The sequence below is a fragment of the Lagenorhynchus albirostris genome, chromosome 1, assembly GCF_949774975.1.
Source record: "Lagenorhynchus albirostris chromosome 1, mLagAlb1.1, whole genome shotgun sequence".
Classification (NCBI taxonomy): Eukaryota; Metazoa; Chordata; class Mammalia; order Artiodactyla; family Delphinidae; genus Lagenorhynchus; species Lagenorhynchus albirostris.
In genome coordinates this window covers 174,822,651-174,850,244 of record NC_083095.1, presented here as the reverse complement: position 1 = coordinate 174,850,244, position 27,594 = coordinate 174,822,651, and the positions used below count along the sequence as shown (strand labels likewise).

Below are 27,594 nucleotides of genomic sequence, written 5' to 3'. Positions count from 1 at the left end.
ACCTTGCCTACTGTAAATAATGTTGCAATGAACATGGGGATGCATTTTTTTTTCAAGTTAGTGATTTTGTTTCCATGGTTTTTTAATTCAGTTAATGATCATATGAATCACCACCCCTTGGGACAGACGCAGGGTGCAGTCTAATAAAGAACCTGAAAAAAGCCATGGATGCTTCCCCTAGGAACAAGCTCATTAAAAAAAAGGGGGGGGGGTATCTTCCTTATGAATTCAGAGAGTTCTCGTGCATCTAGCCACTTATTTATTTATTCAATGATTGAATGCCTATGATGTGCCAGGCGCTGTCCAAGGCACTGGGGACACAGGAGTGAACAAAACAGGCAATATTCCCGCCCTCCTGAAACATATTTTAACAGGCAGGAATGGAAAATTCACAATAAATGTGATAAATAAGCAAATTACATGTAGGTAAGAAAGTGCTAGTAAAAACACAGTACGGCCAGGGGAACTGGGAATGAAAAAGGCAGGGAAAGTGGGGGGTTCGGCGGGGTAGCAACCCCTTACAGTCCTAAACAGGGGTTCAGAAAGTCTCAGTGAGAAGGTGAGATCTGAGCACAGGTTTGAAAGACGGGGGAGAGTTAAGCAAGGGTAAGTCTGGGGAAAGCGCATTCCAGGCAGAGGAGCAGAGAAAAGACCCTAAGAAAGCTTGTGCAGTCAAGGAACAGACCTCACAGGCTTCCCAAAACACACCCCAGGTCAACAGCTCCACCCCTGTGAATCTCAGTTTAAGGGGAAGTTATCTTTGTCTATGCAGTTATCATTAACTTGATAATAGAACGAATGGATTTTAGAGCCAGGAAGACCTTGACTTGAATGCAAAGTGTTGTACTCCCCTGTGACCTTTAGCAAGTTGTATGACTCTTAAGGCTCATGTTTCTCATCCAGGAAATGGGGGTAATAATGCTAAACATTACCTCATAGGTTCTGTATAAGGACAACGCATATTAAGAGCTTAGCACTGGGGGTTAATGCACTGTGATTATGGTCAACAATACTGTATTACAAACTTCAAAGGTGCTAAGAAACTATATCTTAATTGTTCTCACCACAAAAAAAGAGAAGATAGCTATGTGATGTGGATAGAGGTGTAAGATAATTCTACAGTGGTAACCATACTGCAAAACATAAATGTATCGAATAAAAGTTTTGTACACCTTAAACTTATGCAATGTTATACATCAATTTTATCTCAGTAAAAAATAAATAAACAAGCTCTTAGTTTAAAAAAAGTTTAGCATACTAAAAGTCAAGAAATAGTATATCTTGTAATTATTAACCAAAAATTAATTACCCTAACTAAATACAACACAGAGATGCACATATACAACCACACACACACACACGCACACACACACTTGAGGTTAAAAAAAAAAGTCAGCCTATGTTTTTGTTATTATTAAAGTTGTTTTGATGAGAACTGGAGTATCAAGACATTAGATTATATAACAATCACCCACGTTTTCCAGACCACCTTAAAATCCCAATAATTTTTTTTAATTCACAGAATCATTATTACAATTCAAATATTAACAACCTGGCAAATTTTAAGTCACATGAGAAATTGAAAAGAAACCATGAAACCCTGGCCCAATTTTTATCTTCTTATTCGTAGGAAGTCCCTAAGCAATATTATTCTAGCAAAAAGTACCTCACTACTGACTGAAGATTAACTCTTAAATTCCCCTCTATTCTGAAGCTCAGATATATTTCTGTACTTGCAAGTGGTATATACCATAAGGTACAATTAGTTATACATTAACATCTTACCTAATAGAAAAACAATAGAAGAAAGAAGCTGAAGTTTGATGATAAATAGTTCCATCATCTCATTATGTGGAGCAACTCATATTTATTATGTAGAGCAACACATGCAGAGGGTAAAAAATAAAATCACCAGACATATCATATTTTCTGCTAAACAAAAAATTCCTTAGAATGAACAGAGATTTTAATAGTCAGAATTCCTTGGGATAAGAATCAAGCCTAATGTTATTTAATATATGCATAGTAATCTGTTGGAAGAAACAGAAAACAAGATATATTCCAGTAACACAAAACCATTCAGGTCAGTAGAAACCAGAAGGGTCTTTTAAAAGACTCCAGGAGGAACTAATCAAATATGAAGCCTGATGAAATCTGGCTTATTAATGCAAGGTAATCAAGGTTCTCTTTAACTTTAAATTTTGAGCAAACAGCCCTATCCCAATGAGCAATGACTTCTTCACATCAGCAGGCAACTAAGCAACAACCCCTCCCATCATTTAAAAAAACAAAACACCTTCGTCTTCTTCTCTTAGTTTTTCATGTTTTATACCTCCCATTTATCCCTCAACCCCCTAGAAATCTGGTGCCTGGCCCTTCGTTCTACTGAAATTGCTGTGAGCCATTCTTCATATCTCAACCATAGAAAATCACAGCCTGATCACTACCAAGACCAATTGATTCTACCTCCTAGTACCTATCAAATTTATGCTTTTCATCTCTGCTGCAACAGCATGGATTTAGGACATTATTTCTTATCCTTCTAATGGGGGTTTCTCTTCTCAAATCCATTTTGTGTACTTTAACGGGTAAAGAAACTTGCTGTTTGAACCAATGTGACAGATTTGACCCCTTTTCTCCATCACCAATGTTGTATTTGCATAATATATATTTGGATACTTCCACACAATCTGGACCCAATTTAACTTCTAATATCTATCTTGTCCACACATGAACACTAAACTCCCATCACACCAGAATTCTCACCAACAAAACCTCCCCTACGCTCATCTTTCTGTAACCTGGCTTTACCGGGGTACCACTGTCATCTTTCAAGACCCAAAGTGAATACCATCTATTTATCCAAAGCAGTCCTATTGTTTTGGGGTAGAGTACCTGAATATCCATCCAACTGTCACATGCCCTGAAATGTCCACGTGATGCCTTTCACCCACCTCTTACTCACCAGAAGCACACAGGATCACAGTGCTCTGTTGCCCCAAGAGACTATAAGGCATCTGAGAGCAGGGAAGGAATTATTTTGACTAAATACTACACGTTTGTTTCACATACCAAAAAAACCCTACATTTTTTGACAGTAGAATAGACTGTTGAATGTAATTTGCTTATTATTCTATCCAACAAGGCCTTATATTTAAAGATAAGAAGCAAGTTGAGTTCCTAATGATAGAACATGACTACTGAAAATTTAAAGCAATCACTAGGACAGGGTGTGTGGCAAAGAATAGCAATAACTTTTATATTAGGTTTTGACTAACATATTATGTAATTAAAGTAACATTTATTGACTATTGAGCTATATTATTTTACTGAAGAGTCAAATCAAAGTGACCACGGTCACACAGCTAAGGGCAACAGAAATCTAAGTTTTTCTGGTCAGGAGTATAATTTGTAAACCACTGTGATAAGGTCATTAAAGCTTCTGAACCTTATTAGTAAGAAAGAGGTAATTCCTCCAACAGTCCAGATAAGGAAAGGGGGGTTCAGAGCAGTCAGACTAATAAATCCCTCAAGGCAGGAATCAAATGTGAGTCTCTGATTGGGAGCACGTGACACAGCGTCCTCATAGGGGGCTCCACACAGACAGAACACCAGAACACCTTTGGCTCAAAAGCAAGAAAATAACCCCTGACGTCATGGGATAAAAAAAAAATTTCCTCAAAATTTTACCAGACTCTTTGTTTTCCAGACAGACTTTTGGAATATTGGTTTTCCTTAAGTGACCATTTCCATCCAGGTTCTGCCCCTCCAGGAAGCTAGAGGTTAAGCAGCTTATGCAAGATTCCCATTAAGAAACATGAACTAGGACTCAATTTTGGTCTCCTCGCTGTTCAAACCACTCCATTCTCAAGCAGGGCAGTATCTTAAAGCGAGCGTCCAAAACACATGTGACCAGAGACTGGATTAAGTAATTAACGACACAACACTGATTCAAAAGGTGGGGGGGGGGGGGGCATCGGAGGAATAGAAGAAATGCAAGGAATATTTATTTAATAGAAGGAATATTTATTTAAAAGGAATGCACAGAAGTCCAACAGAGCGTAGGATATGCATGAAGTCATGGTAGGAGATGAAGTCTAAAGACGTTAACTTGGATTTTGGGTTGCAGAGTATACAGAACACCAAGCTAATGAAGTTAATTTTAAATCACTGCAGGAGGGAGTTATTTTATGCCTTTAAACATGGAGGTGATGCAATACAAACAGTGGTTTGAAAGATTAAGCAAATAGGAATGTGCAGCATTGACTTAAAGAAGGGACAGATGGTAGAGGGAGACACATGTTGCATCAGTCCAGTTGAAAGGAGTACGGCTGAAGTGAGAACAGGTGCTAGAAGGTAGAAAGAACACGGTTATATGCAAGACTAAAGGTATAATATGTAGTACCTGGCAACAGATAAAACAAGAAGCAGTAGAAAGACACAACGTAAGTTTGAAACCTGGGAGACCCATGGCAAAATGACAAGAAACAAGAAAGTCACTGACAATTATAGAATTTTCTAGCTCTGGGAAACATCTGAAAATTAACTACAGACAATTTCACAGGGGGTGAGGTCATTCTGGCATACAGAGGCTGTGATGGATTGCACAGATGGAGGGAGAGTCAGGTCCAGAGCAAGGGGTTTCAACTCGCACTGCCCTTTACACTAGGGACCACTTCCCTCTGCTTGGGAGAAAGTGTAAAAAGAGCTCAAAGACATCTAGACAGAAGTAGTCAGCTAGTATTTGTGGGCAACACAAAGCTGGAAAGACGGGAAGAGAAACTGAAAGGTCATGCCAAGGAAGAGCACGTAAAATCCCATTTAGAAAAATGACCTGCATGCACGCACACGGGAAGAGCAGAAGAAAGACATTTCTGCAAATAAAACAATGACTGAGCTTAGAGACAGAATGTCAGAGAAGCCAAGAGAAAGATTCTCCAGGGATGCAGCAGATTCAAAATGCTGGTCCAGTCACTCACAGAAGGGAAAATGCACATGCACCTTAAAGAAGGCATTTTCACCATCAATAAAAGTCCTTTGCACATTTTACGATTTCCAATATATTTAAAGAAATAAGACATGGGATTTATCTTTTTATAAAAATCCACAAATAATAAAAGTTAGTTAAATCATTATGTGTACCCTAATTCAACTTAACTCCTACTGAAGAGCAAAATTTAAAAAATTCAGATAGGCATTAGACTGAGCCACAGAAGGTATATCGAATCACTGCCTAAGTCATGTGCAATATTAGACAACTAAATTAGCAGAAAGTTTAACACATAACTCAGTGGAAAAATCTTTTTAAAATAAGAAACATTATTTTTATTTGAATTGAGACCTGTTTTTCTTGGCCAATCCACAAAAATATGTTTCTCTTTCTATGAGTTCAGGACATTAATGCCAAACTCTCAGCCAAAGGTTTATGAAAGTATTACTGAATCGGGTATGTTTATGATTAAAATACAAAGTTCTCAGGAAAATCAGTCCCGCTGGGGACTTAAAATAGGAGTAAGTCCAAAAGCCTAGATTTCTGCTGATATAATCTAACTTTCCTTGCCCTCCCCTCAAAATTTTCCCAATTTAATCTAGAAGAGATTCTTGAAAAGTTAAACATTCACTGTAAGGAAAGATATACTCTCTATGGAATAATACATTTTTTATCAAAATGTTGGCTCTAAAAATGTGTTAAGAGAAGAACCGTTTAGATACACAAATTATAAGTATGTAGCCCTTTACAATTACAAAAGCATTCAGTGGAAGTAAGGTGTGCTTAGATGCAAAGGCTGCAAAAGAGATTTAATGCCACCAGAAGTTTAGGCATGCCTCCCTCACAAACAGAAACCCTGAGCAACAAATACGGGCCGCGCTCTCATTAAAAGAGAAAGACCCGTAATTAAAATGAAACGTGGTAAGTGCCATGATGGAAAGAAAGGGAATAAAAGCTCCTGGGTGCACCTTCCCTTGGTTTGGGCAGGAGTAGGCGGATAGGATAATGGGCCACGGAAGGCAGGTGTCAGGACGTCTCCAGAGTGGAGACTTCCAAGTTCTGACCAGGGGGAGAGGACTTAGGAAGAGGCAAGGGGAGAGTTGATGAGCATGTTCAAAAGGCCAGCGATGTAAGCGCAAGATGAATCTGGAGACCAAACAAGTTCAGGGGAGCTGGCAGCGCTGGGGGTGTGGGGGAGAAGCGCTGGGATGTCCATAAAGGGGTGGCAGGAAGATCCACCCACAATAGAAACAGTAGCATCAAAACTAATACTATGGTGTGTTTCCTCCGTGTTACTCTGTGAAGGAGTAACAAGAACCCCCTCCCCACCCCACCCCACCCCCATTGTGCACACCAAGGCTTCCTCTTCCTCCCAGGAAGACAGGGATTGAGTGACCTGTTCTCCCTAAGAGGAAAGGAAGCCCAGTCTCAGCTCACAAGCTGCAAACTGTGTCAACAGCCTTATGCTCTGGAGAGTGGGGAAAGGGAATGATTTCAAAGGCATATCTCATCAGCTGAACAGATTTCACAGAACCGCATGTTGTAACGTGACATGACAGAGTGCACGGGGTCTCCTGGGCATTGCTGGTGGGAGTGTAACTCGGTCCAGCATCTACTGAGGTCAGTCTGGAAACATCCATCAAAGTTATACATGTATATACTCTCGTACACACCCACAAATATACAATTCATTTTTAGGTTTCTATCCAAGAGATACTCAATGCCAAGTGGCTGAAGGACAAAGGTTATTCACTGGGCTGTTGTTTGCAAGAACAAAACACAGTAAACAGGGCTTCCCTGGTGGTGCAGTGGTTGAGAGGCTGCCTGCCGATGCAGGGGACATGGGTTTGTGCCCAGGTCCAGGAAGATCCCACATGCCGCGGAGCGGCTAGGCCCATGAGCCATGGCTGCTGAGCCTACACGTCCGGAGCCTGTGCTCTGCAACGGGAGGGGCCACAACAGCGAGAGGCCCGCGTACCGCAAAAAAATAAATAAATTAAAAAAAAATAAAACAGTAAATAATCGACATGCTCATCAGCAGACAATGTCCCATCTGTACAAAGGAAAATTAGTAAACAGTTTCAAAAATAGACCCTTTTTATGCTTCCATATACAAAGATCATCCAGCCATTTTCAGCAGAAAAATCAAAGCCCAGAAGATGATAGGTAGTATTTAAGTAACAATGTGAAAAGAGAATACAGTTTCATATTTGCTCATGCAAGAATGGTATTCTTTGAAAGGGTCCACAGGAACTTGGTAACAGAGGTTGCATAAGGGGAGGTGAGCTGGAGGGAAGTATTGTGTAATATCCATGTATAATGTTTGATTTGGGAGCTATGAATATATTACCTTTGCAAAAATCAAGTAAATAGGGCTTCCCTGGTGGCGCAGTGGTTGAGAGTCCGCCTGCCGACGCAGGGGACACGGGTTCGTGCCCCGGTCCGGGAGGATCCCACATGCCACGGAGCGGCTGGGCCCGTGGGCCATGGCCACTGAGCCTGCACGTCCGGAGCCTGTGCTCCGCAACGGGAGAGGCCGCAACAGTGAGAGGCCCACGTACCACAAAAAAAAAATAAAAATAAATCAAGTAAATAACATATTCTAAAATTTTTTTAATTAAAAAAATCACAATGCAATCCCTATCAAACTACCAATAGCATTTTTCACAGAACTAGAACAAAAAATTTCACAATTTATATGGAAACACAAAAGACCCCGAAGAGCCAAAGCAATCTTGAGAAAGAAAACCGGAGCTGGAGGAATCAGGCTCACTGACTTCAGACTATACTACAAAGCTACAGTAATCAAGACGGTATGGTACTGGCACAAAACAGAAATGTAGATCAGTGGAACAGGATAGAAAGCCCAGAGATAAACCCACGCACATATGGTCACCTTATGTTTGATTAAGGAGGCAAGAATATACAATAGAGAAAAGACAGCCTCTTCAATAAGTGGTGCTGGGAAAACTGGACAGCTACATGTAAAAGAATGAAATTAGAACACTCCCTAACACCATACACAAAAATAAACTCAAAATGGATTAAAGACCTAAATGTAAGGCCAGACACTCTAAAACTCTTAGAGGAGAACACAGGCAGAACACTCTATGACATAAATCACAGCAAGATCCTTTTTGACCCACCCTGTAGAGAAATGGAAATAAAAACAAAAATAAACAAATGGGACCTAATGAAACTTAAAAGCTTTTGCACAGCAAAGGAAACTACAAACAAGACGAAAAGACAACCCTCAGAATGGGAGAAAATATTTGCAAATGAAGCAATGAACAAAGGATTAATCTCTAAAATTTACAAGCAGCTCATGCAGCTCAATATCAAAAAAACAAACAACCCAATCCAAAAATGGGCAGAAGGCCTAAACAGACACTTCTCCAAAGAAGATATACAGATTGCCAGCAAACACATGAAAGAATGCTCAACATCACTAATCATCAGAGAAACGCAAATCAAAACTACAATGAGATATCACCTCACACTAGTCAGAATGGCCATCATCAAAAAATCTACAAACAATAAATGCTGGAGACGGTGTGGAGAAAAGGGAACAGTCTTGCACTGTTGGTGGGAATGTAAATTGACACAGCCACTGTGGAGAACAGGATGGAGGTTCCTTAAAAAACTAAAAATAGAACCACCATATGACCCAGCAATCCCACTACTGGGCATATACCCTGAGAAAACCATAATTCAAAGAGTCATGTACCACAATGTTTATTGCAGCTCTATTTACAATAGCCAGGACATGGAAGCAACCTAAGTGCCCATCAACAGATGAATGGATAAAGAAGATGTGGCACATATATACAATGGAATATTACTCAGCCACAAAAAGAAATGAAATTGAGTTATTTGTAGTGAGGTGGATGGACCTAGAGTCTGTCATACAGAGTAAAGTAAGTCAGAAAGAGTAAAACAAATACTGTATGCTAACACATATATATGGAATCTAAAAAAAAAAAAAAAAAAAAACGGTTCTGAAGAACCTAGGGGCAGAACAGCAATAAAGACTCAGACGTAGAGAATGGACTTGAGGACATGGGGAGGGGGAAGGGTAAGCTGGGACGAAGTGAGAGAAAGGCATGGACATATATACACTACCAAATGTAAAACGGATAGCTAGTGGGAAGCAGCCGCATAGCACAGGGAGGATCAGCTCGGTGCTTTGTGACCACCTAGAGGGGTGGGATAAGGGAGGGTGGGAGGGAGATGCAAGAGGGAAGAGAGATGGGGATATATGTATATGTGTAGCTTATTCACTTCATTATAAAGCAGAAACTATCACACCATTGTATAGCAATTATACTCCAATGAAGATGTTTAAAAATTAATTAATTAAAAAAGAAATCATGCTATCAAATTAATCCCCATATAGTCCAACGAGTATACTATCTTCCAAGGTAGCAGGGAAGACCCCATAATTCTAATCATTCGTCTCATTAGATGTTCAATGAGCCCAGAGGATGATAAAGAATAAATAGGGACACCTAATGAGCGTTAATTTTTAAAATAAATTCTCTACAACCTATGTGAGGTTATCTTTCTATAGAAATCAATTCCTATCACTAAAAAACTTTTTGTGCAATTCCAAAAGACACAAAGGATATCACTCCTCTCTTTGAAAATAATTTCTAAAACTCAATTTTATATGAAATACACATGTATAAGAAGAGAAACTTTACTCAGAGAACTGAAGAAAACCATATCAAAAAGCTATCTACTAGATCTAAAATGGCAATGGTAGATCAGAATTTATAACATCCATATTTTATATACTGAACATGTAAATACCAAACTCCACTGTTCCTAGAATAAGAAAATTAGTCTCTTAAAGAAAACGTTTTCGCCAGGCTGGGGTCCCAGAGTAATAGTATAATTCATATTCATTCTAATGACAATAAAAACCTCAGCACTCTCTGCAAAAAAAATTTTTAAATTAAGTAAGAAAACAGCTCTGAAACAAACAAAATATATATTCAGGAGAGAATATATTACTTCCAACTCACTTGCTTACAAAATATTAAATATAATCAAATGGTTTGTTCAAATATTGTTTTTTGGGCTTCCCTGGTGGCACAGTGGTTGAGAGGCCGCCTGCCGATGCAGGGGACAGGGGTTCGTGCCCCAGTCCGGGAATATCCCACATGCTGCAGAGCGGCTGGGCCCGTGAGCCACGGCCGCTGAGCCTGCGCGTCCGGAGCCTGTGCTCCGCAACGGGAGAGGCCACAACAGTGAGAGGCCTGTGTACCGCAAAAAAAAAAAAAAAAAAAAAAAAAAAAAAAACAACACACGGGGGATGAGTCGTAGCTACAAAGAGTAACCAAGACAACACCAGTGCCATTTTAGCTCATGGAAACAGACATAAACAAAGATAAATGCAAATTCATAAATGTTATAAACAGAAGGCTGATGAAAGAAGAGACAATAATGTAAGGGCAGCAGGAATGTCCCCCTCCTGCAAGCATGAGGATTAGGGAGTGTCCCCTGAAGTGGGGGGGGGGGGGGGCCAGGATGCTTGGGGTTGGATACATGAAAGATAAGAAGGAACCAAATCTGTGAACTGGGAGGGAGAGTCAGCCAGGCAGAGGCGAAAGGGAGACAAGGGTGTGTGGGGCAGGGGGAGTGTTAACGGAGCATCTATCTGCTGAGTGGAAAGATCTAGTGCAGAGACACACACACACATTCAGGACTGTGTAGAGAGGAATTAAATATGAAGGCAAAGTCCTAAGACTGAGAAAGGATGGCAGACAGAACAGAGGTGAAGACGGCTGGCCTTAGGGCAGCTTCTTCCAGGAATGAGGACAGGCAGCACAAGCCCAGGAAGGTTTGTAAATGTAGTGATGGGAACAGGAGGATACAAGAATGAATTCAGGGAAATAAGGGATTACCGCAGGCAGGAAGAAACACTGCACTTCTCAAAGGGTTTAACTTGATTCTGATTAATGCCCACATTGCCATTTTATCTTACAGTTTGGGAATTATGGTATTTATTTAAAAGAGAGAGAGAGAGAGAGAAAACATTGCTCCATCTTCTAATCTTGTGAAGTTTGATTTACTAAAAATAAAAATATTTCAAGTAATATGTTCTTCTTGCAAAGGAGTATATATTTCTACAAATACATAAAGTGAAACCTAAAAGCCCAAACAAACCCCCCTGCCTTGCAATACCATCAGGTGTATGTTGTGGAAATTACATGCTTATTTTTCAGTATTTTCTTCTTTAAAAAGAAAGCTGATCAACAACCTCCTTTCAGCCATAAGAGCAGAAAAAAGAAAGAAAGAAAGGAAGGAAGGGAGGGACGGAGGGAGGAAGAACTGAAGGAAAAAAAATGTCGCATAGGGCTTCCCTGGTGGCGCAGTGGTTGAGAATCCGCCTGCCAATGCAGGGGACACGGGTTTGAGCCCTGGCCTGGGAGGATCCCACATGCCGCGGAGCAAGTAGGCCCGTGAGCCACAACTACTGAGCCTGTGCTCCGCAACAAGAGAGACCACGATAGTGAGAGGCCTGCGCACCGCGATGAAGAGTAGCCCCCGCTTGCCGCAACTAGAGAAAGCCCTCGCACAGAAACGAAGACCCATGGGGCTTCCCTGGTGGCGCAGTGGTTGGGAGTCCGCCTGCCGATGCAGGGGACGCGGGTTTGTGCCCCGGTCCGGGAAGATCCCACATGCCGCAGAGCGGCTGCGCCCGTGAGCCATGGCCGCTGAGCCTGCGCGTCCGGAGCCTGTGCCCCGCAATGGGAGAGGCCACAACAGCGAGAGGCCTACGTACCGCAAAAAATAAAAAGAAAAAAAGAAACGAAGACCCAACACAGCCAAAAATAAATATAATTTTAAAAGAATGTCTCATAGATACACAGACCCAATGAAAATACTACAGGGCACATATACCCAGGCCTCAGTGGGGGAAAAAAGAACATAAAACCATTGGGCAAAATGTTTTAGTGCTTAAAAACGGCCATTTTTTCAGGACCATTCCAGAATCCTGTTGAAGGTAGCTGGAAAAAGCTTGTATAAGACCGATTTTGAAAAAGTATACCTACCTAGATCATAACATTCCAAAATTTTAAATGGCTTAGAGGGATTCAATTGCTACAGGCAGGCTGCAGGAAACGGGTAGTGAAAACAACATACTGTAAGCCAAAGATGTTAATGCAATTTCTTAACCAGGATTTTTAAAGGATAGCAGTTCCCCTGCTCACTGAACGTAGAAATAAAGAACAAATTTTCAAAAGCAAATGACATACAGATGGGTGGGGATAAAGAGAGACGAGAAAGCCTGTATTTTTTTCATGGTCATATTTAATCACACAGCTCACAACAAAATCTTGAAGACTGCCTGCAATGAATTTATGAAAAGGCACCTGAGGGTTGTAGCTAAAAAAGAAAATGCACCTTTATCCACAGCACAAGCTCGAAACATCTAGTTCTAGCAGCTGTATTCACAGGGAAGAAAATCATCAGCTACTAACAGACTCCCGTGAAGGTTAATCCACACACCACCAAAGATTTTTCGCTCGGTAGAATTTCTGAAGCACTTCCCTGCTGCTTGCAGGCTTTGAGCTCCATAGGCAAAAGAAGCAATAAAAATGGCCTGTCATAAAGGAACAGGAGAATTGACTAGTACCCCTTAAACTGCACCCCTCACTCTAAGAGCCCATGGGCAGTCCTGTGTCTCCCGAGCTCCATTCACTTCACAAAGGAACCCAGAAGCTTAGAAAGTGGCCAAGCAGAAACCCTAGTAAGACACTCAGCATTCTTAAATGGCGTCCTTAGATCTAATCGTAGCAAAGCCACGCGTGCTTGCCAAAACCAAAAGGGAATATAAAAAATGGACACAGACACAGAGATGAACACTAATATCACTGTTATGTCAGATTATGTCCTTCAGAAAAGAACCAGAGATGATTTTAAATGATTAACTTTTATTTTAGTTCTGGTAAGATGCCATGGAAGCAAGAATCCAATTCTGGAAGGATGATGAGGGCATTAGAAATACACCAGGGATGAAAAGGAACCAGCACAGCACAAATACTCCCAATACGCCAGGAGAAAAACAGCCAGCGACTGTTGTGACACAGGGAGAGTTACCGAGGCTATTCTTACCCAAAATAAAGACAGGAGAGCAGCACCTAACAAGTGCCCACGATGCACCAAAACCTGGATCTGCATTTTGAAATGTGTTACTCACTCAATCTTCACACGTGAAGCCAACGGTGGGTATTATTTCCCCCATTTTGTCTATAGTGAAAATGAAGGTTGCAGATTTTACACAACCGAGAAAAGGTCACGCCAGTGAGTTACGTGCCACTGAATTTACATAAGGGTAAAATGCTTGTCGCTCTCACGAGAAAACACCGTCCAAAGGGGCCCTGCACGTGGCTGGCAAGGCTCCCTGGGAAACTCGTGTTTCCTTCTCGGAAGAATGTCCACCAGCCCCCTGCGCTCCAGTCCTGTTCTTATATTTGATGCTATGAGTCCACTGTTCTTTGATAATACAAGTAGAAAACGTGTAGGGTTTCTGAAAAATAGTATTATGTGTCACATACAAAGATGACACTATCAGTTTTAAACCTCGACTAATGTTAAGACATGTATTATAATGGCAGACATCCCATTATCAAAGCACAAGGTAATCTGCTCTTGGCATATCCAGGAGACATGACACCTCTCTTCAAAGGTTGTTTTGGTTTTATTTTTGGTGTTATTGTGAACATGACATGTTTCTGCTATAAAGAAACTCTCTGGCATTTTTATAATGAAAACTAAACTTAATTTTTAAAGCGATCGATGTTTTTAGTTTCTACATTTGCTGCTGCTAGAGGTGAACACAATTCTATTAGCTTTGGCACAAGTTCTGTGAAACTTTGCCAACTAGGAAATAATATTAATAAATCCCCTGCCTTTTAATAGAAAACTGTAGAACTTTAGAATTGGGAGGCAGGGGCCTTTGATTATTTTTAACCAGATTATCAAGTCTTTTGGTTACTCAGTGTCTTTGTGCTAAAGAATAAACAAACCAACCACATCCCAGTTACTATTTAGCAGGACCAGAGCCTAACCTCTTGTCCCATTAGTGTGGCAGAGACCAGGAAGCCCGGCCAGTTCCCATGTCAGAATTTCCAGAGCTCTTCCTTGTTCTAAGGGGTTGACCCTGCAGTCATTTCACTGACCGGTTTGCAGCTGTTGTAATCAGATTTCTGAAGAAACCACCTCCTTATTTTGCCATTAAGGAAGTATGATCAGTTCATATTCTGGAAAACCACTTATATGTCATCTGGATGGTTCTAAGTGTCAATGAGATGAGATTTTTTTCCCCCCCATTTAGAAAAGGTTTTTAAGCACTTGGGGAAAGATGAGGATCTTGCCTGTGCAGGTGGATGGAAGAAAAACCAACCACGGAGAGAGGTGTGGGCCCACAGCATGGCCCCTGACCCCGTCATTCATCATGCCAGGGTGAAATGGGCAAAACCAAAACCTAGGAACACGAGGACTTACTGACTGACTTACTCACTTTTCTAAACTATCCCCATATAAAATCTGGATAAGCTTAAAAACGTTGCTTCACTACGCTGTTTACTCACATCCAAAACAGGCTCTCATTTTTAAAATTTACTTCTTCTCTAGCTCCTCAAAACTTTGGCTTTAATCAAATTACAATGAAATGTAAAAATGAAACACTTTCATAGTAACTTAACTTTTCCATGATTTGTGACTATACTCACTGTGTAGCACATGAATAGCAATCATAATGTATAAATATTTTCAAAAGTTTTAAAAGGATCAGGATGAGCAGACAGTGTTGGACTCTTCTCTTTTGAGAACAGGACCAATGATACCCATTCATTCCCTGGCATTATTTTATTACATAGGTTTTCTATTTAACCATCAGCTGTTTTCTAATTATAATCTCTAGGAGTCAACAAATACAAGCTGATGTAAAAACAGACCTATCCCTGGATTAGCCACATTCATTTCAGAAGGAATAAGTGATGAAAATTCAGAAATGTTCTGTCTGCGTGAAAAAGCCTGGAGCAAAAGCATCGTGGCTGGAGACAGAGACAAAAGTGCACAAAAGAAGAAGGAAAAAGGCAGTTCAGTGCTTCTAAAACTCATGGCCTCACAGGCTCCAAAGGGGAGGGGACGGCCCATTCAATGTCAAACCTAAACCTCGTGATCACCACACATTTAAGGTCCTTCCCTGAGTCTGCCTCCCTCAGTATAATCTGCCAATTAGATGCAGTTTTTGCTTGATGGAAAGAACCTTAAAGCATGGACTTTTCTCTAAAGGTCACGGCAGTCATCCCCTGTAACAGAGCGTTAAGTGGTGGCTGGAATGTGCCTTCCACCTCCTAGGGTTTTCTGTTAATTGGCTTCAGGCCTGTTCACCCAGACAAGGTAGTGAAAATGGCAGGCTCCCAATTAGCTTAAATTTCCCTTAAGGTCCCTCTACATTCTGGTCCCAAATTCTCCCAATCATGTATTGTAAAGTTCCTGCCTCCTCTTCTGTGGAATTTATTAGTTGCAATAAACTGTGGGGATAGAAGAACAAAGGCAGCTTATGATCTATTTTCTGCCAATATTAAATTATACTCCATGCAGAGTCAAGGAAATGGTAATTGTTAAAAGGAATTCAGATTTCTTAAAGCATTGTCATACATCAAAACTGGGGAGGCTTCCCTGGTGACGCAGTGGTTAGGAATCCGCCTGCCAATGCAGGGGACACGGGTTCGAGCCCTGGTCCGGAAAGATCCCGCGTGCTGCGGAGCAACTAAGCCCGCGCGCCACAACTACTGAGCCTGTGTGCCACAACCACTGAAGCCCACGTGCCTAGAGCCCGTGCTCCGCAACAGGAGTAGCCACCGCAATGAGAAGCCCACACACTGCAACTAGAGAAAGACCACGCGCAGCAACGAAGACCCAACGCAGCCAAAAATAAATTAATTAATTACAAAAAAAGAAAAAAACTGAGGGCGGTTTGCTATGTTTTTTGTTTCTTGGGTCTCAGAGTCAAAATTTCGAAAGCAGGAGAAAATTTTTAAGGCAACATGACAGAAACCCATTTAGTTTTCAAATCCTTTGTGCTTCCTCTGAGAGCCCCCAGGAGAAGGAAGTCAAGAGATTGAGGTAAGAAAAGGATGTCTTTGAAAGATGCTCAGTCCTCTACCTTCTGAGATGACCCTGACGTAGGATGCCGCTACAGGCAAATCTGAGCAAGGTGAGTCAGTCATGATTCTGGAATCATGTTGACTTTGACTCCAAGTGCTTCCTGGGTCAGAGTTCAGAGTTCAGATACACCACTTACCTTTAGAGACAGAGGTAAACTTACCAACACTAACAGAGGGAAGGACGATTCAATCGTCCCCTTATCAATCCCAAAAGAGAAAGCACCTCAGCTTCCAGAGGTGCCTGCTAGCTCAGCACACACCCTCCTTTGTCCTTTTCATCCCTACTGTTTATTCCCACTGGCAAAGCTGATGTGGTCATAATTGCCTTCAAAAAACAGAGATAATGAGAAACAAGCACTCTAGTAGGAAATAGAGCAAAAACAAAACCACTGGAGGCATATACAATCTAGAACTCTCTTGACCTCTTCAGTCCAGATGGCATAACTAAAAGAAGACATCAGTTCCACTCCGGTGATCCCAAAGCATAAAGGCAAGGGCTGATTTTTTTTTTTTAACCATATGAAATATTCTTTTATCTACATGATGCCACTCCTTTACTATATTTTTAATGGCAAAAAAAAAAAAACAAAACACACACACAGAAGAGACATCAGGCCATTAAAGTCAAATGACTCATGGGAACAGTTAAATGAATAAATCCACAATTAAATGAGAATGGCTGGACTAGATTTCCAGTGTATCCAGCATAACCTATTTGTACTCTTCTGCCCAAACAATTGTGCTTACTTTTGGCCAAAGTTTTAATACGGGTTTTGTTTTGTTTTTGCTGTTCCTGTCCAGTTAAATAGACTTCAGGCTAGTTAATTATCCTGCTGATGGTAAATCATTAAATTTAATGAATGGATCGGCATTTCTTAAACTGAAGCCAAGGAAGAAGATGACTGCAGGCTCAGGAGTCAATAAGCTAATGTCATTTACAGTGGCTACACATATTAAGAAAGCACTTTTTTTTTTCTTTTTTAACTTTCTTATCATGGAACAAATACTTCAAATAACTTCAACAAAAGCCAATCAAGGCTTAGTTTTGGGGAAAAAAAAAAGTTGTGTCTCAGTGCATCCCTTTTGCTTAAAAAGAAACCCCAAAATTACAAAGAAAATCTATACTACTTCCTTAAAAACACGCCTACAACCGCAATAGTAAGACAAAGTTATATATATATATATATATATATATATATATATATATATATATATATATTTTTTTTTTTTTTTTTTTTTTTGCGGTGCGGGCCTCTCACTGTTGTGGCCTCTCCCATTGCGGAGCACAGGTTCCGGACGCGCAGGCTCAGCGGCCATGGCTCAGGGGACCAGCTGCTCCGCGGCATGTGGGATCTTCCCAGACCGGGGCACGAACCCGTGTCCCCTGCATCGGCAGGCGGACTCTCAACCACTGCGCCACCAGGGAAGCCCAAAGTTATATTTTCAGAAATAATTAAATGTATCATATTTTAGAAACTCTGGGCTGCCAATTTTTTTCTCCTAATCTTGCAATAAAAATGGCCAGATTCAGCATCTTTAGCTTGAATGGAGCCCTGACTGTGTTTAGTGATGAGCAATTGTGTTTCAGGGAAGGTAAACCCCCATTTCCACCCCCAGCACCAGGAGGTCAAACGCAATTAGTCTAAACCAACACAGGTACTTGTACTGCCTTTGATTTCAAAACGGGTAGGCAAGTCATGAGATTCTGGACAACAAAACACAAAGGGCATCTGGTGGGCGGGGGAAGGGGGAGGCGACAGGAAAAGCTTATCTGCTTTCAAATGGGCCACAGTGAAGAGAAGGGCCCGGCCCCCTACCTCTGCAAGGATGTGATGGTCTGGACCCAGCAGGAAAGGACTAGCCAAGCCTGCGGGGCTCCGGGAGAAGCTGGGGAACCTTGACCCTCAGGAAGACCACTGGGCCAGAAATGAACCCCTACCCTCGCTTCCCCCTGACTTCTTGTTAAAGGAGCAAGGAGTAGTTCCTTATCATGCAATCTAGATGTTCTGTATTAGCACACAATGTTTTTCCAACAAATATACTAAGACACACTGAATTTGTCTGGGTACCGGGCATGAATCTAAGCCCTCAGCAGGTATTATATCACCAATGAGGCCAGCTCTATGATGACCACATCCGCTATGTCCACTGTGTGAATAAACTGAGGGGCAGACAAGGTGAGCAAGTGCCCAAACCCCACACGTGGTGAAGAGCCGATAGCAGCCAGTCTGACCCCAGGCCCCAGGTGAACTATCTCAATCCCAAAAAGTTACTTCAAAGTGATAATTTTCTCAAAACAATACAGATTTTAAACTAATTAGTGTTACTATTTCATTATCACTGGGTTTTCACTTGTTTTTATCACTTGTTTTTCCTAAGTAGAACTTCCATGGTTTTTAAACTATTTAAAATCATTTCCAGGGACTTCCCTGGCAGTCCACTGGTTAAGACTTCGCCTTCCAGTGCAGGAGGTGCGGGTTTGATCCCTGGTCAGGAAGCTGGGGTCCTACATGCCTTGCAGCCAAAAAACCAAAACATAAAACAGAAGCAATACTGTAACAAATTCAATAATGACTTTAAAAATGGTCCACATCAAAAAATATATATTAAAATTATTTCCAGCACACAAAGTTTTATACTCCTTACTATAGGATAAAAATCATTCCATCACAGGTATCAAAGGCAAACTGTCCTTTTTTATTGTTTCATAATCAAACACCCCACATACACAGAACTATTTTAGGAGGTTTATGCTGTAAAACATAGACTGAGATGAATTCAGCAAAATACTTAGGGTTTCTTTCCACTGATATCATTAATCTAAATTGAAAAACAGCTATTCCAGTATCTAGGCAACCGAATTATCAATAATTTTAGAAATTATTGAAACTGATACACAACAAAGCATTCTGTCACCGAGTACTCACCTAGTTTGTGATCCATATGAACTTTTTAAAGAATATAGATGACGAAGGAACCAAATAAGTGCATTTTTAATATCAAAACTAATAAACCTACAAAGAAAACACTGGCGTTCCCACTACAGAGAAACACTGTGACTAACAATAAACAATTAACACTTTAAAAAAACAACACTGCAAGAATTTTTTATACATCAAAACTTACCAGATAAATTCTTAGTCTTCATACCAACAGTTCTGTTGCAAACAGTCCTCTTCCCCAGCCACTAGGTATACTGAGTGGTAACAATTCTGATTTCATGAATTGGAGCTGACTGCCCCACAGAGTGAACTAAGCTACTCTGAAAACGTAGACACCTACAACAGGTCCTTGACATTTATGAAAGGACAAGTCCCCAGACCTGACAAGATAGTCTAAATGCTGAAACAACACTACAGCTTATATTTTTCCCATAAAGTGAAGTCAGGGATGACAGAAAATTTATTTTGCCTCTTCAGATCCTTTGACGTAATTGCCTCTCAGTCGAGAGGAGAGCCCATGGGTGGTCTTGAACGTCTACCTATAAACCACATTATTCACACCAAATATCTGTGCCTCACAGCCTAACAAGCTCTACGGTGGTGATACTTGAGAACCTACAGCACCTGCTTATGAGAAATCTTCGATCAGGAACCACCACCGAAATAGTCTACATTTATGTTACGCACACTCTGATACAGAGCCTGGTCCTTAACTACTGTCTGGCAGAATCACTTATCTCCAGTCATCACTGTGATGGAGGGCAACGTCTGGGGGATGGGCTAGGAAGTTACACCACCGACGCATGTAGAAGGATTCGTTTGTGTTACCTGTTCTTGCTTCTCCAGCCACTTGTCCACCATTGGGTGACTGGCACTCAGAGATGAGCGAGCATTGTCTCTCTGAAATTGGTTAGACCAGTTACTAGTGTCCCGTGGGAGGCTTCTGTAGTTTTCATCTTTCTATTCAAAAAGAAACAAAAAGGTGTCTTGTAAAAAACCAGATCTTGCAAATTAATGATGCACCTGGTTTTTCAAAAGTAGCAGAAAAATGATTCTACATATTTAAAATGTTTTTCCCATGTCTATACCAAAAAGCTGACTGAGGACATTCCCTCCAGGTTAGACCTCAGAAATGCAGTCACCTGCCTGGGATAAGGGAGTCTGAGGGCTGCCACACACACAGGCCCACAACAGACAGAAGAACACACTCTGCCCTCCTCTCGGATACACATCCCCAAGCCAAGGCCATGCACCAGAAAATGGAAAATACTTCCATACCAGCCTTTAATCATCACTCAATCACGGCATTTTCTCTTTTCTTCTTCCTTCCAATCTTAGAATAATACTGTGAGATATTTTCTATAATTCACCAAAAATGTTTAAAACAGGGAAGACAAATGAATTTGCTCTTTATTTAGATCCTCGCAGTTCTGTGACTTTGGGCAAGAGATTGAAGACTCTGGGTTCTTCTGTTGCCTCCCTCACAAGCTAGTTGTAAACATTAATTCAAATATCAAGTAGAGAAAAAAATTAGTCTATCCCAATACATGGTACATAAGAGACACATAGTTGTTCACCCCGACATGCTTATGACGAGTGATGTCTTTACATAAAAACCTAGTCAACTGATAAATATTTATTTAATACACCCCAGAGCAACCAAGGTATCTCTTTCAAACAATAATTTATAACAACTTGCTTTGGCTTTAGAGCTGCAAAACTTAATTTCAATGTTCTGAAAAGAAATGAGAAGGCTAGGATAAGGTAGGAAAGTCGAACATTTTAGTTTAATAACTAAATCCAAATATCTCCTACAAGAATAAATTTAAAATGTTAACCTCACTTTAACCCACTTACATCAGTGCCCACTTTAAGTACCCAAATGTTTTCCTTAAAAACTTTGCCAAGGGTAGTGTGGTTGTAAATATCATCATATACATGATTGATCCTTATTCTTTATTACTTAAACCACATGAGCAGTCAGCACACACATAGAAACAAAAAAGTGTAATATAATAGATTTGCATTGTATAGACCTTAGCAATAGACCAGGATACTGCTTTCTGTTCCATCAGAGAATAAAACTTAAAAATGAATTGATTGGGCTTCCCTGGTGGCACAGTGGTTGAGAATCCGCCTGCCGATGTAGGGGACATGGGTTCGTGCCCCGGTCCGGGAAGATCCCACATGCCACAGAGTGGCTGGGCCCATGAGCCATGGCCTCTGAGCCTGTGCTCCTCAATGGGAGAGGCCACAACAGTGAGAGGCCCGCGTACCAAAAAAAAAAAAGAATTGATTTTCCTGGACCTATGCCAATGCTGTGACATATGAAAAAGAATTCTTTTTAACCTATAAAGATTTACCAGTATACTTTTGGCATGAAACTTTGTAATTTTTTAAAAATCAAACTACAGAAAATAAACTTTAAAAACTCGATAGGAGAATTAACCATTAGCAGCAAGTACTTTTTACTAGTAAAACTCTGTACCTTTTTGGTCACTATGGCTCTAGAAAGCTGTGATAGGGGCTTCCCTGGTGGCACAGTGGTTAAGAATCCATCTGCCAATGCAGGGGACACAGGTTCGAGCCCTGGTCCGGGAAGAACCCACACGTCACGAAGCAACTAAGACCGTGCGCCACAACTACTGAGCCTGCGCTCTAGAGCCCACAAGCCACAACTACTGAAGCCCGTGTGCCTAGAGCCCATGCTCCGCAACAAGAGAAGCCACCACAATGAGAAGCCCACACACCACAACGAAGAGCAGCCCCTGCTCGCCGCAACTAGAGAAAGCCCGTGCGCAGCAACGAAGACCCAACACAGCCAAAAAGAAATAAAATAAATAAAGTTATTAAAAAAAAAAAAAAAGAAAGCTGTGATGGGGCATAACCACAAGTAAAAGGAAGATGCTGGTAAGATTAGGCTGCTGCTCCACACCCAGGGATGAGGTAGTGACCTTGCTTACAGGAACGTGGAAATGGTAAGCTAAGCAGAGGACATAGACAAAGTCGAAAGAAAAGAATGAAACAAATGAAGAAACTAAAGTTCACTGTATCTCAAAATACTAAGAGCCCTTCCTTAAAACTTGAGCATAGGAACTTCAGAACAAAGCGAAACTATCTGTTTCACATGGTTGTCCCTAAACTTACTGACCAGAAATTCAATTAAATCATAAGGGGCAGAGAAACTTATTAATGACAGAACCTTAAACGTCCACGAAGAGAGAAAGGATTGGAAGTGTGGCGAAACACAAGCACAGTTTTTACGTCAAGGATCGTGCAGGGTCCTACCATTGGCTAGGGACCTGGTTTTTCTATTCTTTTCCCACCATTAGAGGTGATTATTATACCTACTCTTTACTTTGAAAATGAATAATCAAACAGAAAGCATTAAAAATCTATCCTGCCTTTTTAGTAGGAACTGTATTTCAGAGAAACCAATAATGCCAGTCAAAGGGGAAAGCTTGTCTTTTCAGGAAAATGCCAAGGTATGGAAGTAGAACAATTAATAGTATTAGAAAAATCACCGTTTTCAACTCCTAATGAAATCATCCATTCAGGCAAAGATAATCAGTGGATGCTAAAACCATTAGGTGAAAAGTTGATAATGAACCGAATGTATGCATAGTGACAAAATACCACTTGCAAAGGGAAAAATATATCTTTAAAGTAAAGAGACCAGAGGCCACAAAACTTTCTTTTCCTGATGTCTAGAATTCAAAAAGCTCCTGGTACTTCCTTTTGATTCCTTTTGAATCTCCATCATTATTCGTCTTCCCTTAAATGGCCCCTGCGGGCTCTTACTATGGACCCACTCACCACCGTCTCCCTGAACAAGCTCAAAAAGGTACAAGTGCAAAACCTCCTCTCTGACAGCTTCTACGCACAGGTCACCAACACTAAACTGATTTTCTGAATTCATGATCTAAATTTCCAACAGGATGTCCCAAAGGTATGTACCTAATCTCCACAGTCTCGTTGATCCAAAGCTCATGGCCAAGATCTTACCCTTTGGCCATCACCCTAGTTCAGGATCGACGTGCCTCTCTTCTGAACCATTACAGCAGCCTTCTAGTTGGAGGCTGGCTCAAACCTTCTCTCCAACAACGCTCCAAAGAGAATTCTTCTAAAATGCCCATTAGGTCACGTCACACCTGGAACAAACATGAGGACCCGCGGTGTCACAGGAATCCTCACCTCCGTCAGGATTTTCCTGAGCCCAGACTCCCAGCAATATTTCTTCTGTGAAAATACTCACTGCTCTTCAAGGTCCAGTTCCCAAGCTGCCTTCCCTAAGAAGCATTTCCCGACTCTCAACAGAACAGATAATGTCATGCTTTCTGAACTACTAAATTCCGATTTTACTCCTAATTATAGTTCTAACTTATAATTTAGTTAATTTTTAAGACTGCTATTTCCATGATCACACTGACACCTAGGCAGAAGATCACCAGTCACCTTTAAGCTCTAGCACTTAGCTCAGTGGCCTGCACCTACGTGGACGGCTTTTTCTGGAATACTTCCTATGTTTCCTACTTTCACAAGGTTTCAAAATCCCAGAATTTTAAAGGAACATTTCTATCTGTTGTTTTAAAAATCAAATCAATAAGGAAATGCTTTAATCAGGTATCACAACAAACTTCAGTGGAAACGCACTTTCACTGAAATACAATGACTGTACTTTTAAATTTATACAGAAAGATGTATACCACTGTTAGACGCCTATTTCAATCTAATGTCACACCTACAGTATACAGTGTCTGTGGGAAAATGTGATTATTTCCAATAGCATCTAAAAAGTAGTGTGGCATTTCTCTATGTCAATTATGACATGTAATTCATGCAGCAGGCCACCACAAAGTAATCATATTAAGGCAGATAGGGCTAAAAAAAAAATCAAAAGATCTGTCCTTTTGAACTCCATCTGAAAAATTCTACAATTTTATATTCGTAGAATCAACGTTGAGTATTTAATTGGTAAGAAAAATAAAACATACCCCCCATAACAAAAAAAATTCTAATTCAATGTTGATATGATAAAGTCAATAATAAATGCATATATTAATTGATTTATGATGTATGAAAAGTCCAGTTACTGTCACCTTAGTCATTACCAGGTAAGTGAAGAATTTCTAAAATATATTACTAATCATTATGCAACGTATCTGTTATTTTTGTCGACAGCACCATGCAGGTGCTACTAGGATTTCAGCAATGTTCGTCCTCAAAATCCTGTCTGAAGTTTGGATCAAGTGCACACACAGAGTATAGTCCTATAAAGCTGTGATTAGTATCTGTGATGTGAGCACATCCATAAACCTAATAACATACAATGTATTTTCTACTTACATTGTATTTTCTACAATATATGCATGGATAGTCACTGTTTTCAACTGAAATGGATACAATGCATTCTATTTTCAATTTGAAAATACTTTTTCCAGTGTAAATGATTTTAAAATTATGGTACTTTTAACTATGTCTATGCAAGACTACATTTTTCATGGACCAAACTATAGTCAACTACAAAAAAGTCAAAATGTTTGTTAAATGTATTTGCAAAACTATTTCATAACCTGAAGAAAAAATAAACCAACAAATGTTTTCGTCATTGATATTTTCACAAGTTAGAGTTGAATTTATAATAAATTGGAGAATGGGATTTTAAATCTATTTTATTCTATGATCAAATTAATGTCTCCATTCTGTATACTGGCAAACTTTAAAAAGAAAGAAAGAAATCTTTTTCTTTTAGACTTATAAAAATCTAGCAGTAGGACCAATATAGAAAACCCTAAAAATTACTGAATTTGTTAACAATAAAAAATCATTAAAGCTACTACTTTACATCTAGAAGATTATATAAGAAAAATACCATAATGAATTACTCTCCTTTTTTTAAAATTATAACTTTAATCCTCTCCTTAAGAGACTGGCCCAAACATCCACTCAAGCTTTTGCACTGGGTGGAAAACTTTTCCTCTTGCCAGAAAAAAAACAGATGCTCCTTGCTGTGAGCAGGCATTTTCCTTATCATCTAAATGTACTGCCATATCATCAGGTGTCAAAAAGCCACCCAGGCTGAGAAATGCATATTAATTTGCTGCTCCAGGGTAGCCATAGCTTGGTTATGGAGTAAATCTCTTCCAGGGTAGGGAAAGTGACTGTCCTTTCTGCCCCCTCCCTGAGCCAATAAAAAGAAATAACACAGAACCCACCCAAGGCCTTGGGATAGAGGCTTATTCCTGGCATAGTAAGCTGCAGCTCCAAGGTTTTATCTCTCAGAAACAGCTATTTAGCTGATGGTCAGATTTCCTGGCAAACCTACATCCCTACTGCAGAAATACAGGAATATTTCATAAACATCATAGAAGTAATGGATATTTTTCTGTTAGCAGAGGAAACCCAACTATATTTGCACGTTATCTCAATGTAAAAATTCCAAACATCTTTTAAAAAATCACTAGGAATTGTGCCATATTTTGAAACACCAAACACCCGATGCATATAGATGTCATTTTTGCACCCTCTATGCAACCTATGGTTTCGAATATTCCTATGTGGTTTTAAGGTTTTAAATTTACAATATTTTTCAACTCTGCAGTTGTGGTCAAAGAGAATTCAATCTTCCGCTTTATCATTTCCACAAGAAAAGACAGACAAAAAACAAAGGAAAACCATTTTCAGGATGTCTAACCTGAAATTATGAGGCTGAAGTGAAATGAGTAATTATGGCTTAGGACAATTTTTTTTTTAATTGCAGGAAGCTTGCTAAAATCTTCAGTAGTCGTATTGTCAATTCAGTGTGGCAGCCCCATTCCTGCCCCTGGGCCAGAGTTTGTCTTTTGTGCCTCCTGACAGCTATACCAGAGTATGACCTTGGAAGCAATGCCAAGGCTAAAGCTTAAAGATAACAACCATAAAATGGTCTGTAAACAGGATAGTTGTCGATGTACTTTTCTGACCTTCAAACCACCCTCTAGATATAAATAAGAATTGGGGGGAGGGGGGAGATAAATAAATAAATTCACACACACACACACACACACACACACACACAGGTTCAAAAGCCAACTTGTAAATGAAGTCAGAAAGTTTGGCAGTCCCTATCAGTTTAAACCAATTGCATACCTATTAAGGCATTTCTCAAAGTAAGGAAACACAGGATTTTATTCCAAACACAGTAATTATCATCACTTATCTTAGGCACATGGCTATTTTCAACTGTAATGAACTAAAAAGCACTATTCGAAATACATGGTGACCAATATCCTGCATGCAATGCCTAACGTTGTTGATCAGAGGTCAAACAACCGGTTCCATATTAGCGGTCATTCCTGTCCCTAAAGTACTGGTACCTGTATGTATACATCTTACTTTCGTTTTTGATAATTGCCTTCTTCCACATTCTTAATCATTATTAATGAGAGGGGTGGAGGAGATAAAGAAAATAATGTGTGTTTAAAATTGGTTCCTACAAACGTACGGACACCAAGGGGGGAAAGTGGCAGGGGGGTGGTGGTGGGATGAATTGTGAGACTGGGATTGACATGTATACACTAACGTGTATAAAACAAATAACTAATAAGAACTGCTGTATAAAAAATAAAATAAAATAAAATTTGTTCCTACTTCTGAGCAGAACTATGACAGGACAAAGAGGATTCGAACATTCATAGATTTTTTTGTCAAAACAAAATTCTGTCTAATAGTAGACTATATATCTATCATTTATTTATCTATAAATATCTATAAATGATAGATATATAGTCTAGTAAAATGCGGTAGAATTTGCAACAAGAGACACTGATTACACTGACATTTTAAGTTGTTTAAAATTAAAAAACAAAAGGGTCAAAGTCCAAAGATTTTGAATGCCAAAACATTTACCGCAGCACCTCTTTAGCTCAAATTTCATAAGTAATAAATATTTTATTTTTAACTATTTTAATTTTCTTTTTAAACCAAGTTTATGTTTTGAACAGAAATTAGTAAAAAAAGAAAAACAAAACAAAAGTTGAAAAATATTAATTTAGCCAAGCAAATTTTTTTATTAATGTATAAAGTAAAATCTCCTAGCGTGCACATCAAATTTTATTAGTTTTCTTTTTCCTTTGAAATGTTAAAGGTACCATACACAGTTCTCAAAACTCATTCTGGCCTTAAAAATTCTGAACTATAACTCATGCCTTTTCCAGCATGTATCATAAATACATGCTCAATAGCTTCTAGATCATAAAATTACATTTAGATCAGTGGGACACTCAAAAATGTTAAATACACCAAAAAAAAAAAAATCATGTTGGAACTCTCCAATATGGAACTCTCCAATTTGAGAACTAAAATTAATTTTGCAAATAAGTTTCCTGTTGCACAGCAAATGCTTCAGGTTGACATGTTCACAAAACCAGAAGCTTGACATTATAGGTTTATCTCACAACTTACAACTGACCTTGTTAACAGTCTTGATATCAGGTAA

At 39.9% G+C, this 27,594-nt stretch overlaps 1 protein-coding gene across 19 annotated transcripts in view; it reads right to left on the bottom strand.

Moving 5' to 3' along the window:
- Window positions 1–27,594, bottom strand: part of PARD3 (par-3 family cell polarity regulator) — a 729,337-nt gene that overhangs the window by 403,624 nt on the left and 298,119 nt on the right. For 15 of the 19 annotated variants that reach the window (XM_060160977.1, XM_060160997.1, XM_060160939.1 and 12 more), the window contains exon 5: window positions 19,947–20,078. The exons of the other annotated variants lie outside the window; for them this stretch is intronic. In XM_060160977.1, the coding sequence (XP_060016960.1) occupies window positions 19,947–20,078 (132 nt within the window). The remainder of the gene's footprint in view (window positions 1–19,946; window positions 20,079–27,594) is intronic. 19 annotated transcript variants of the gene reach the window in all.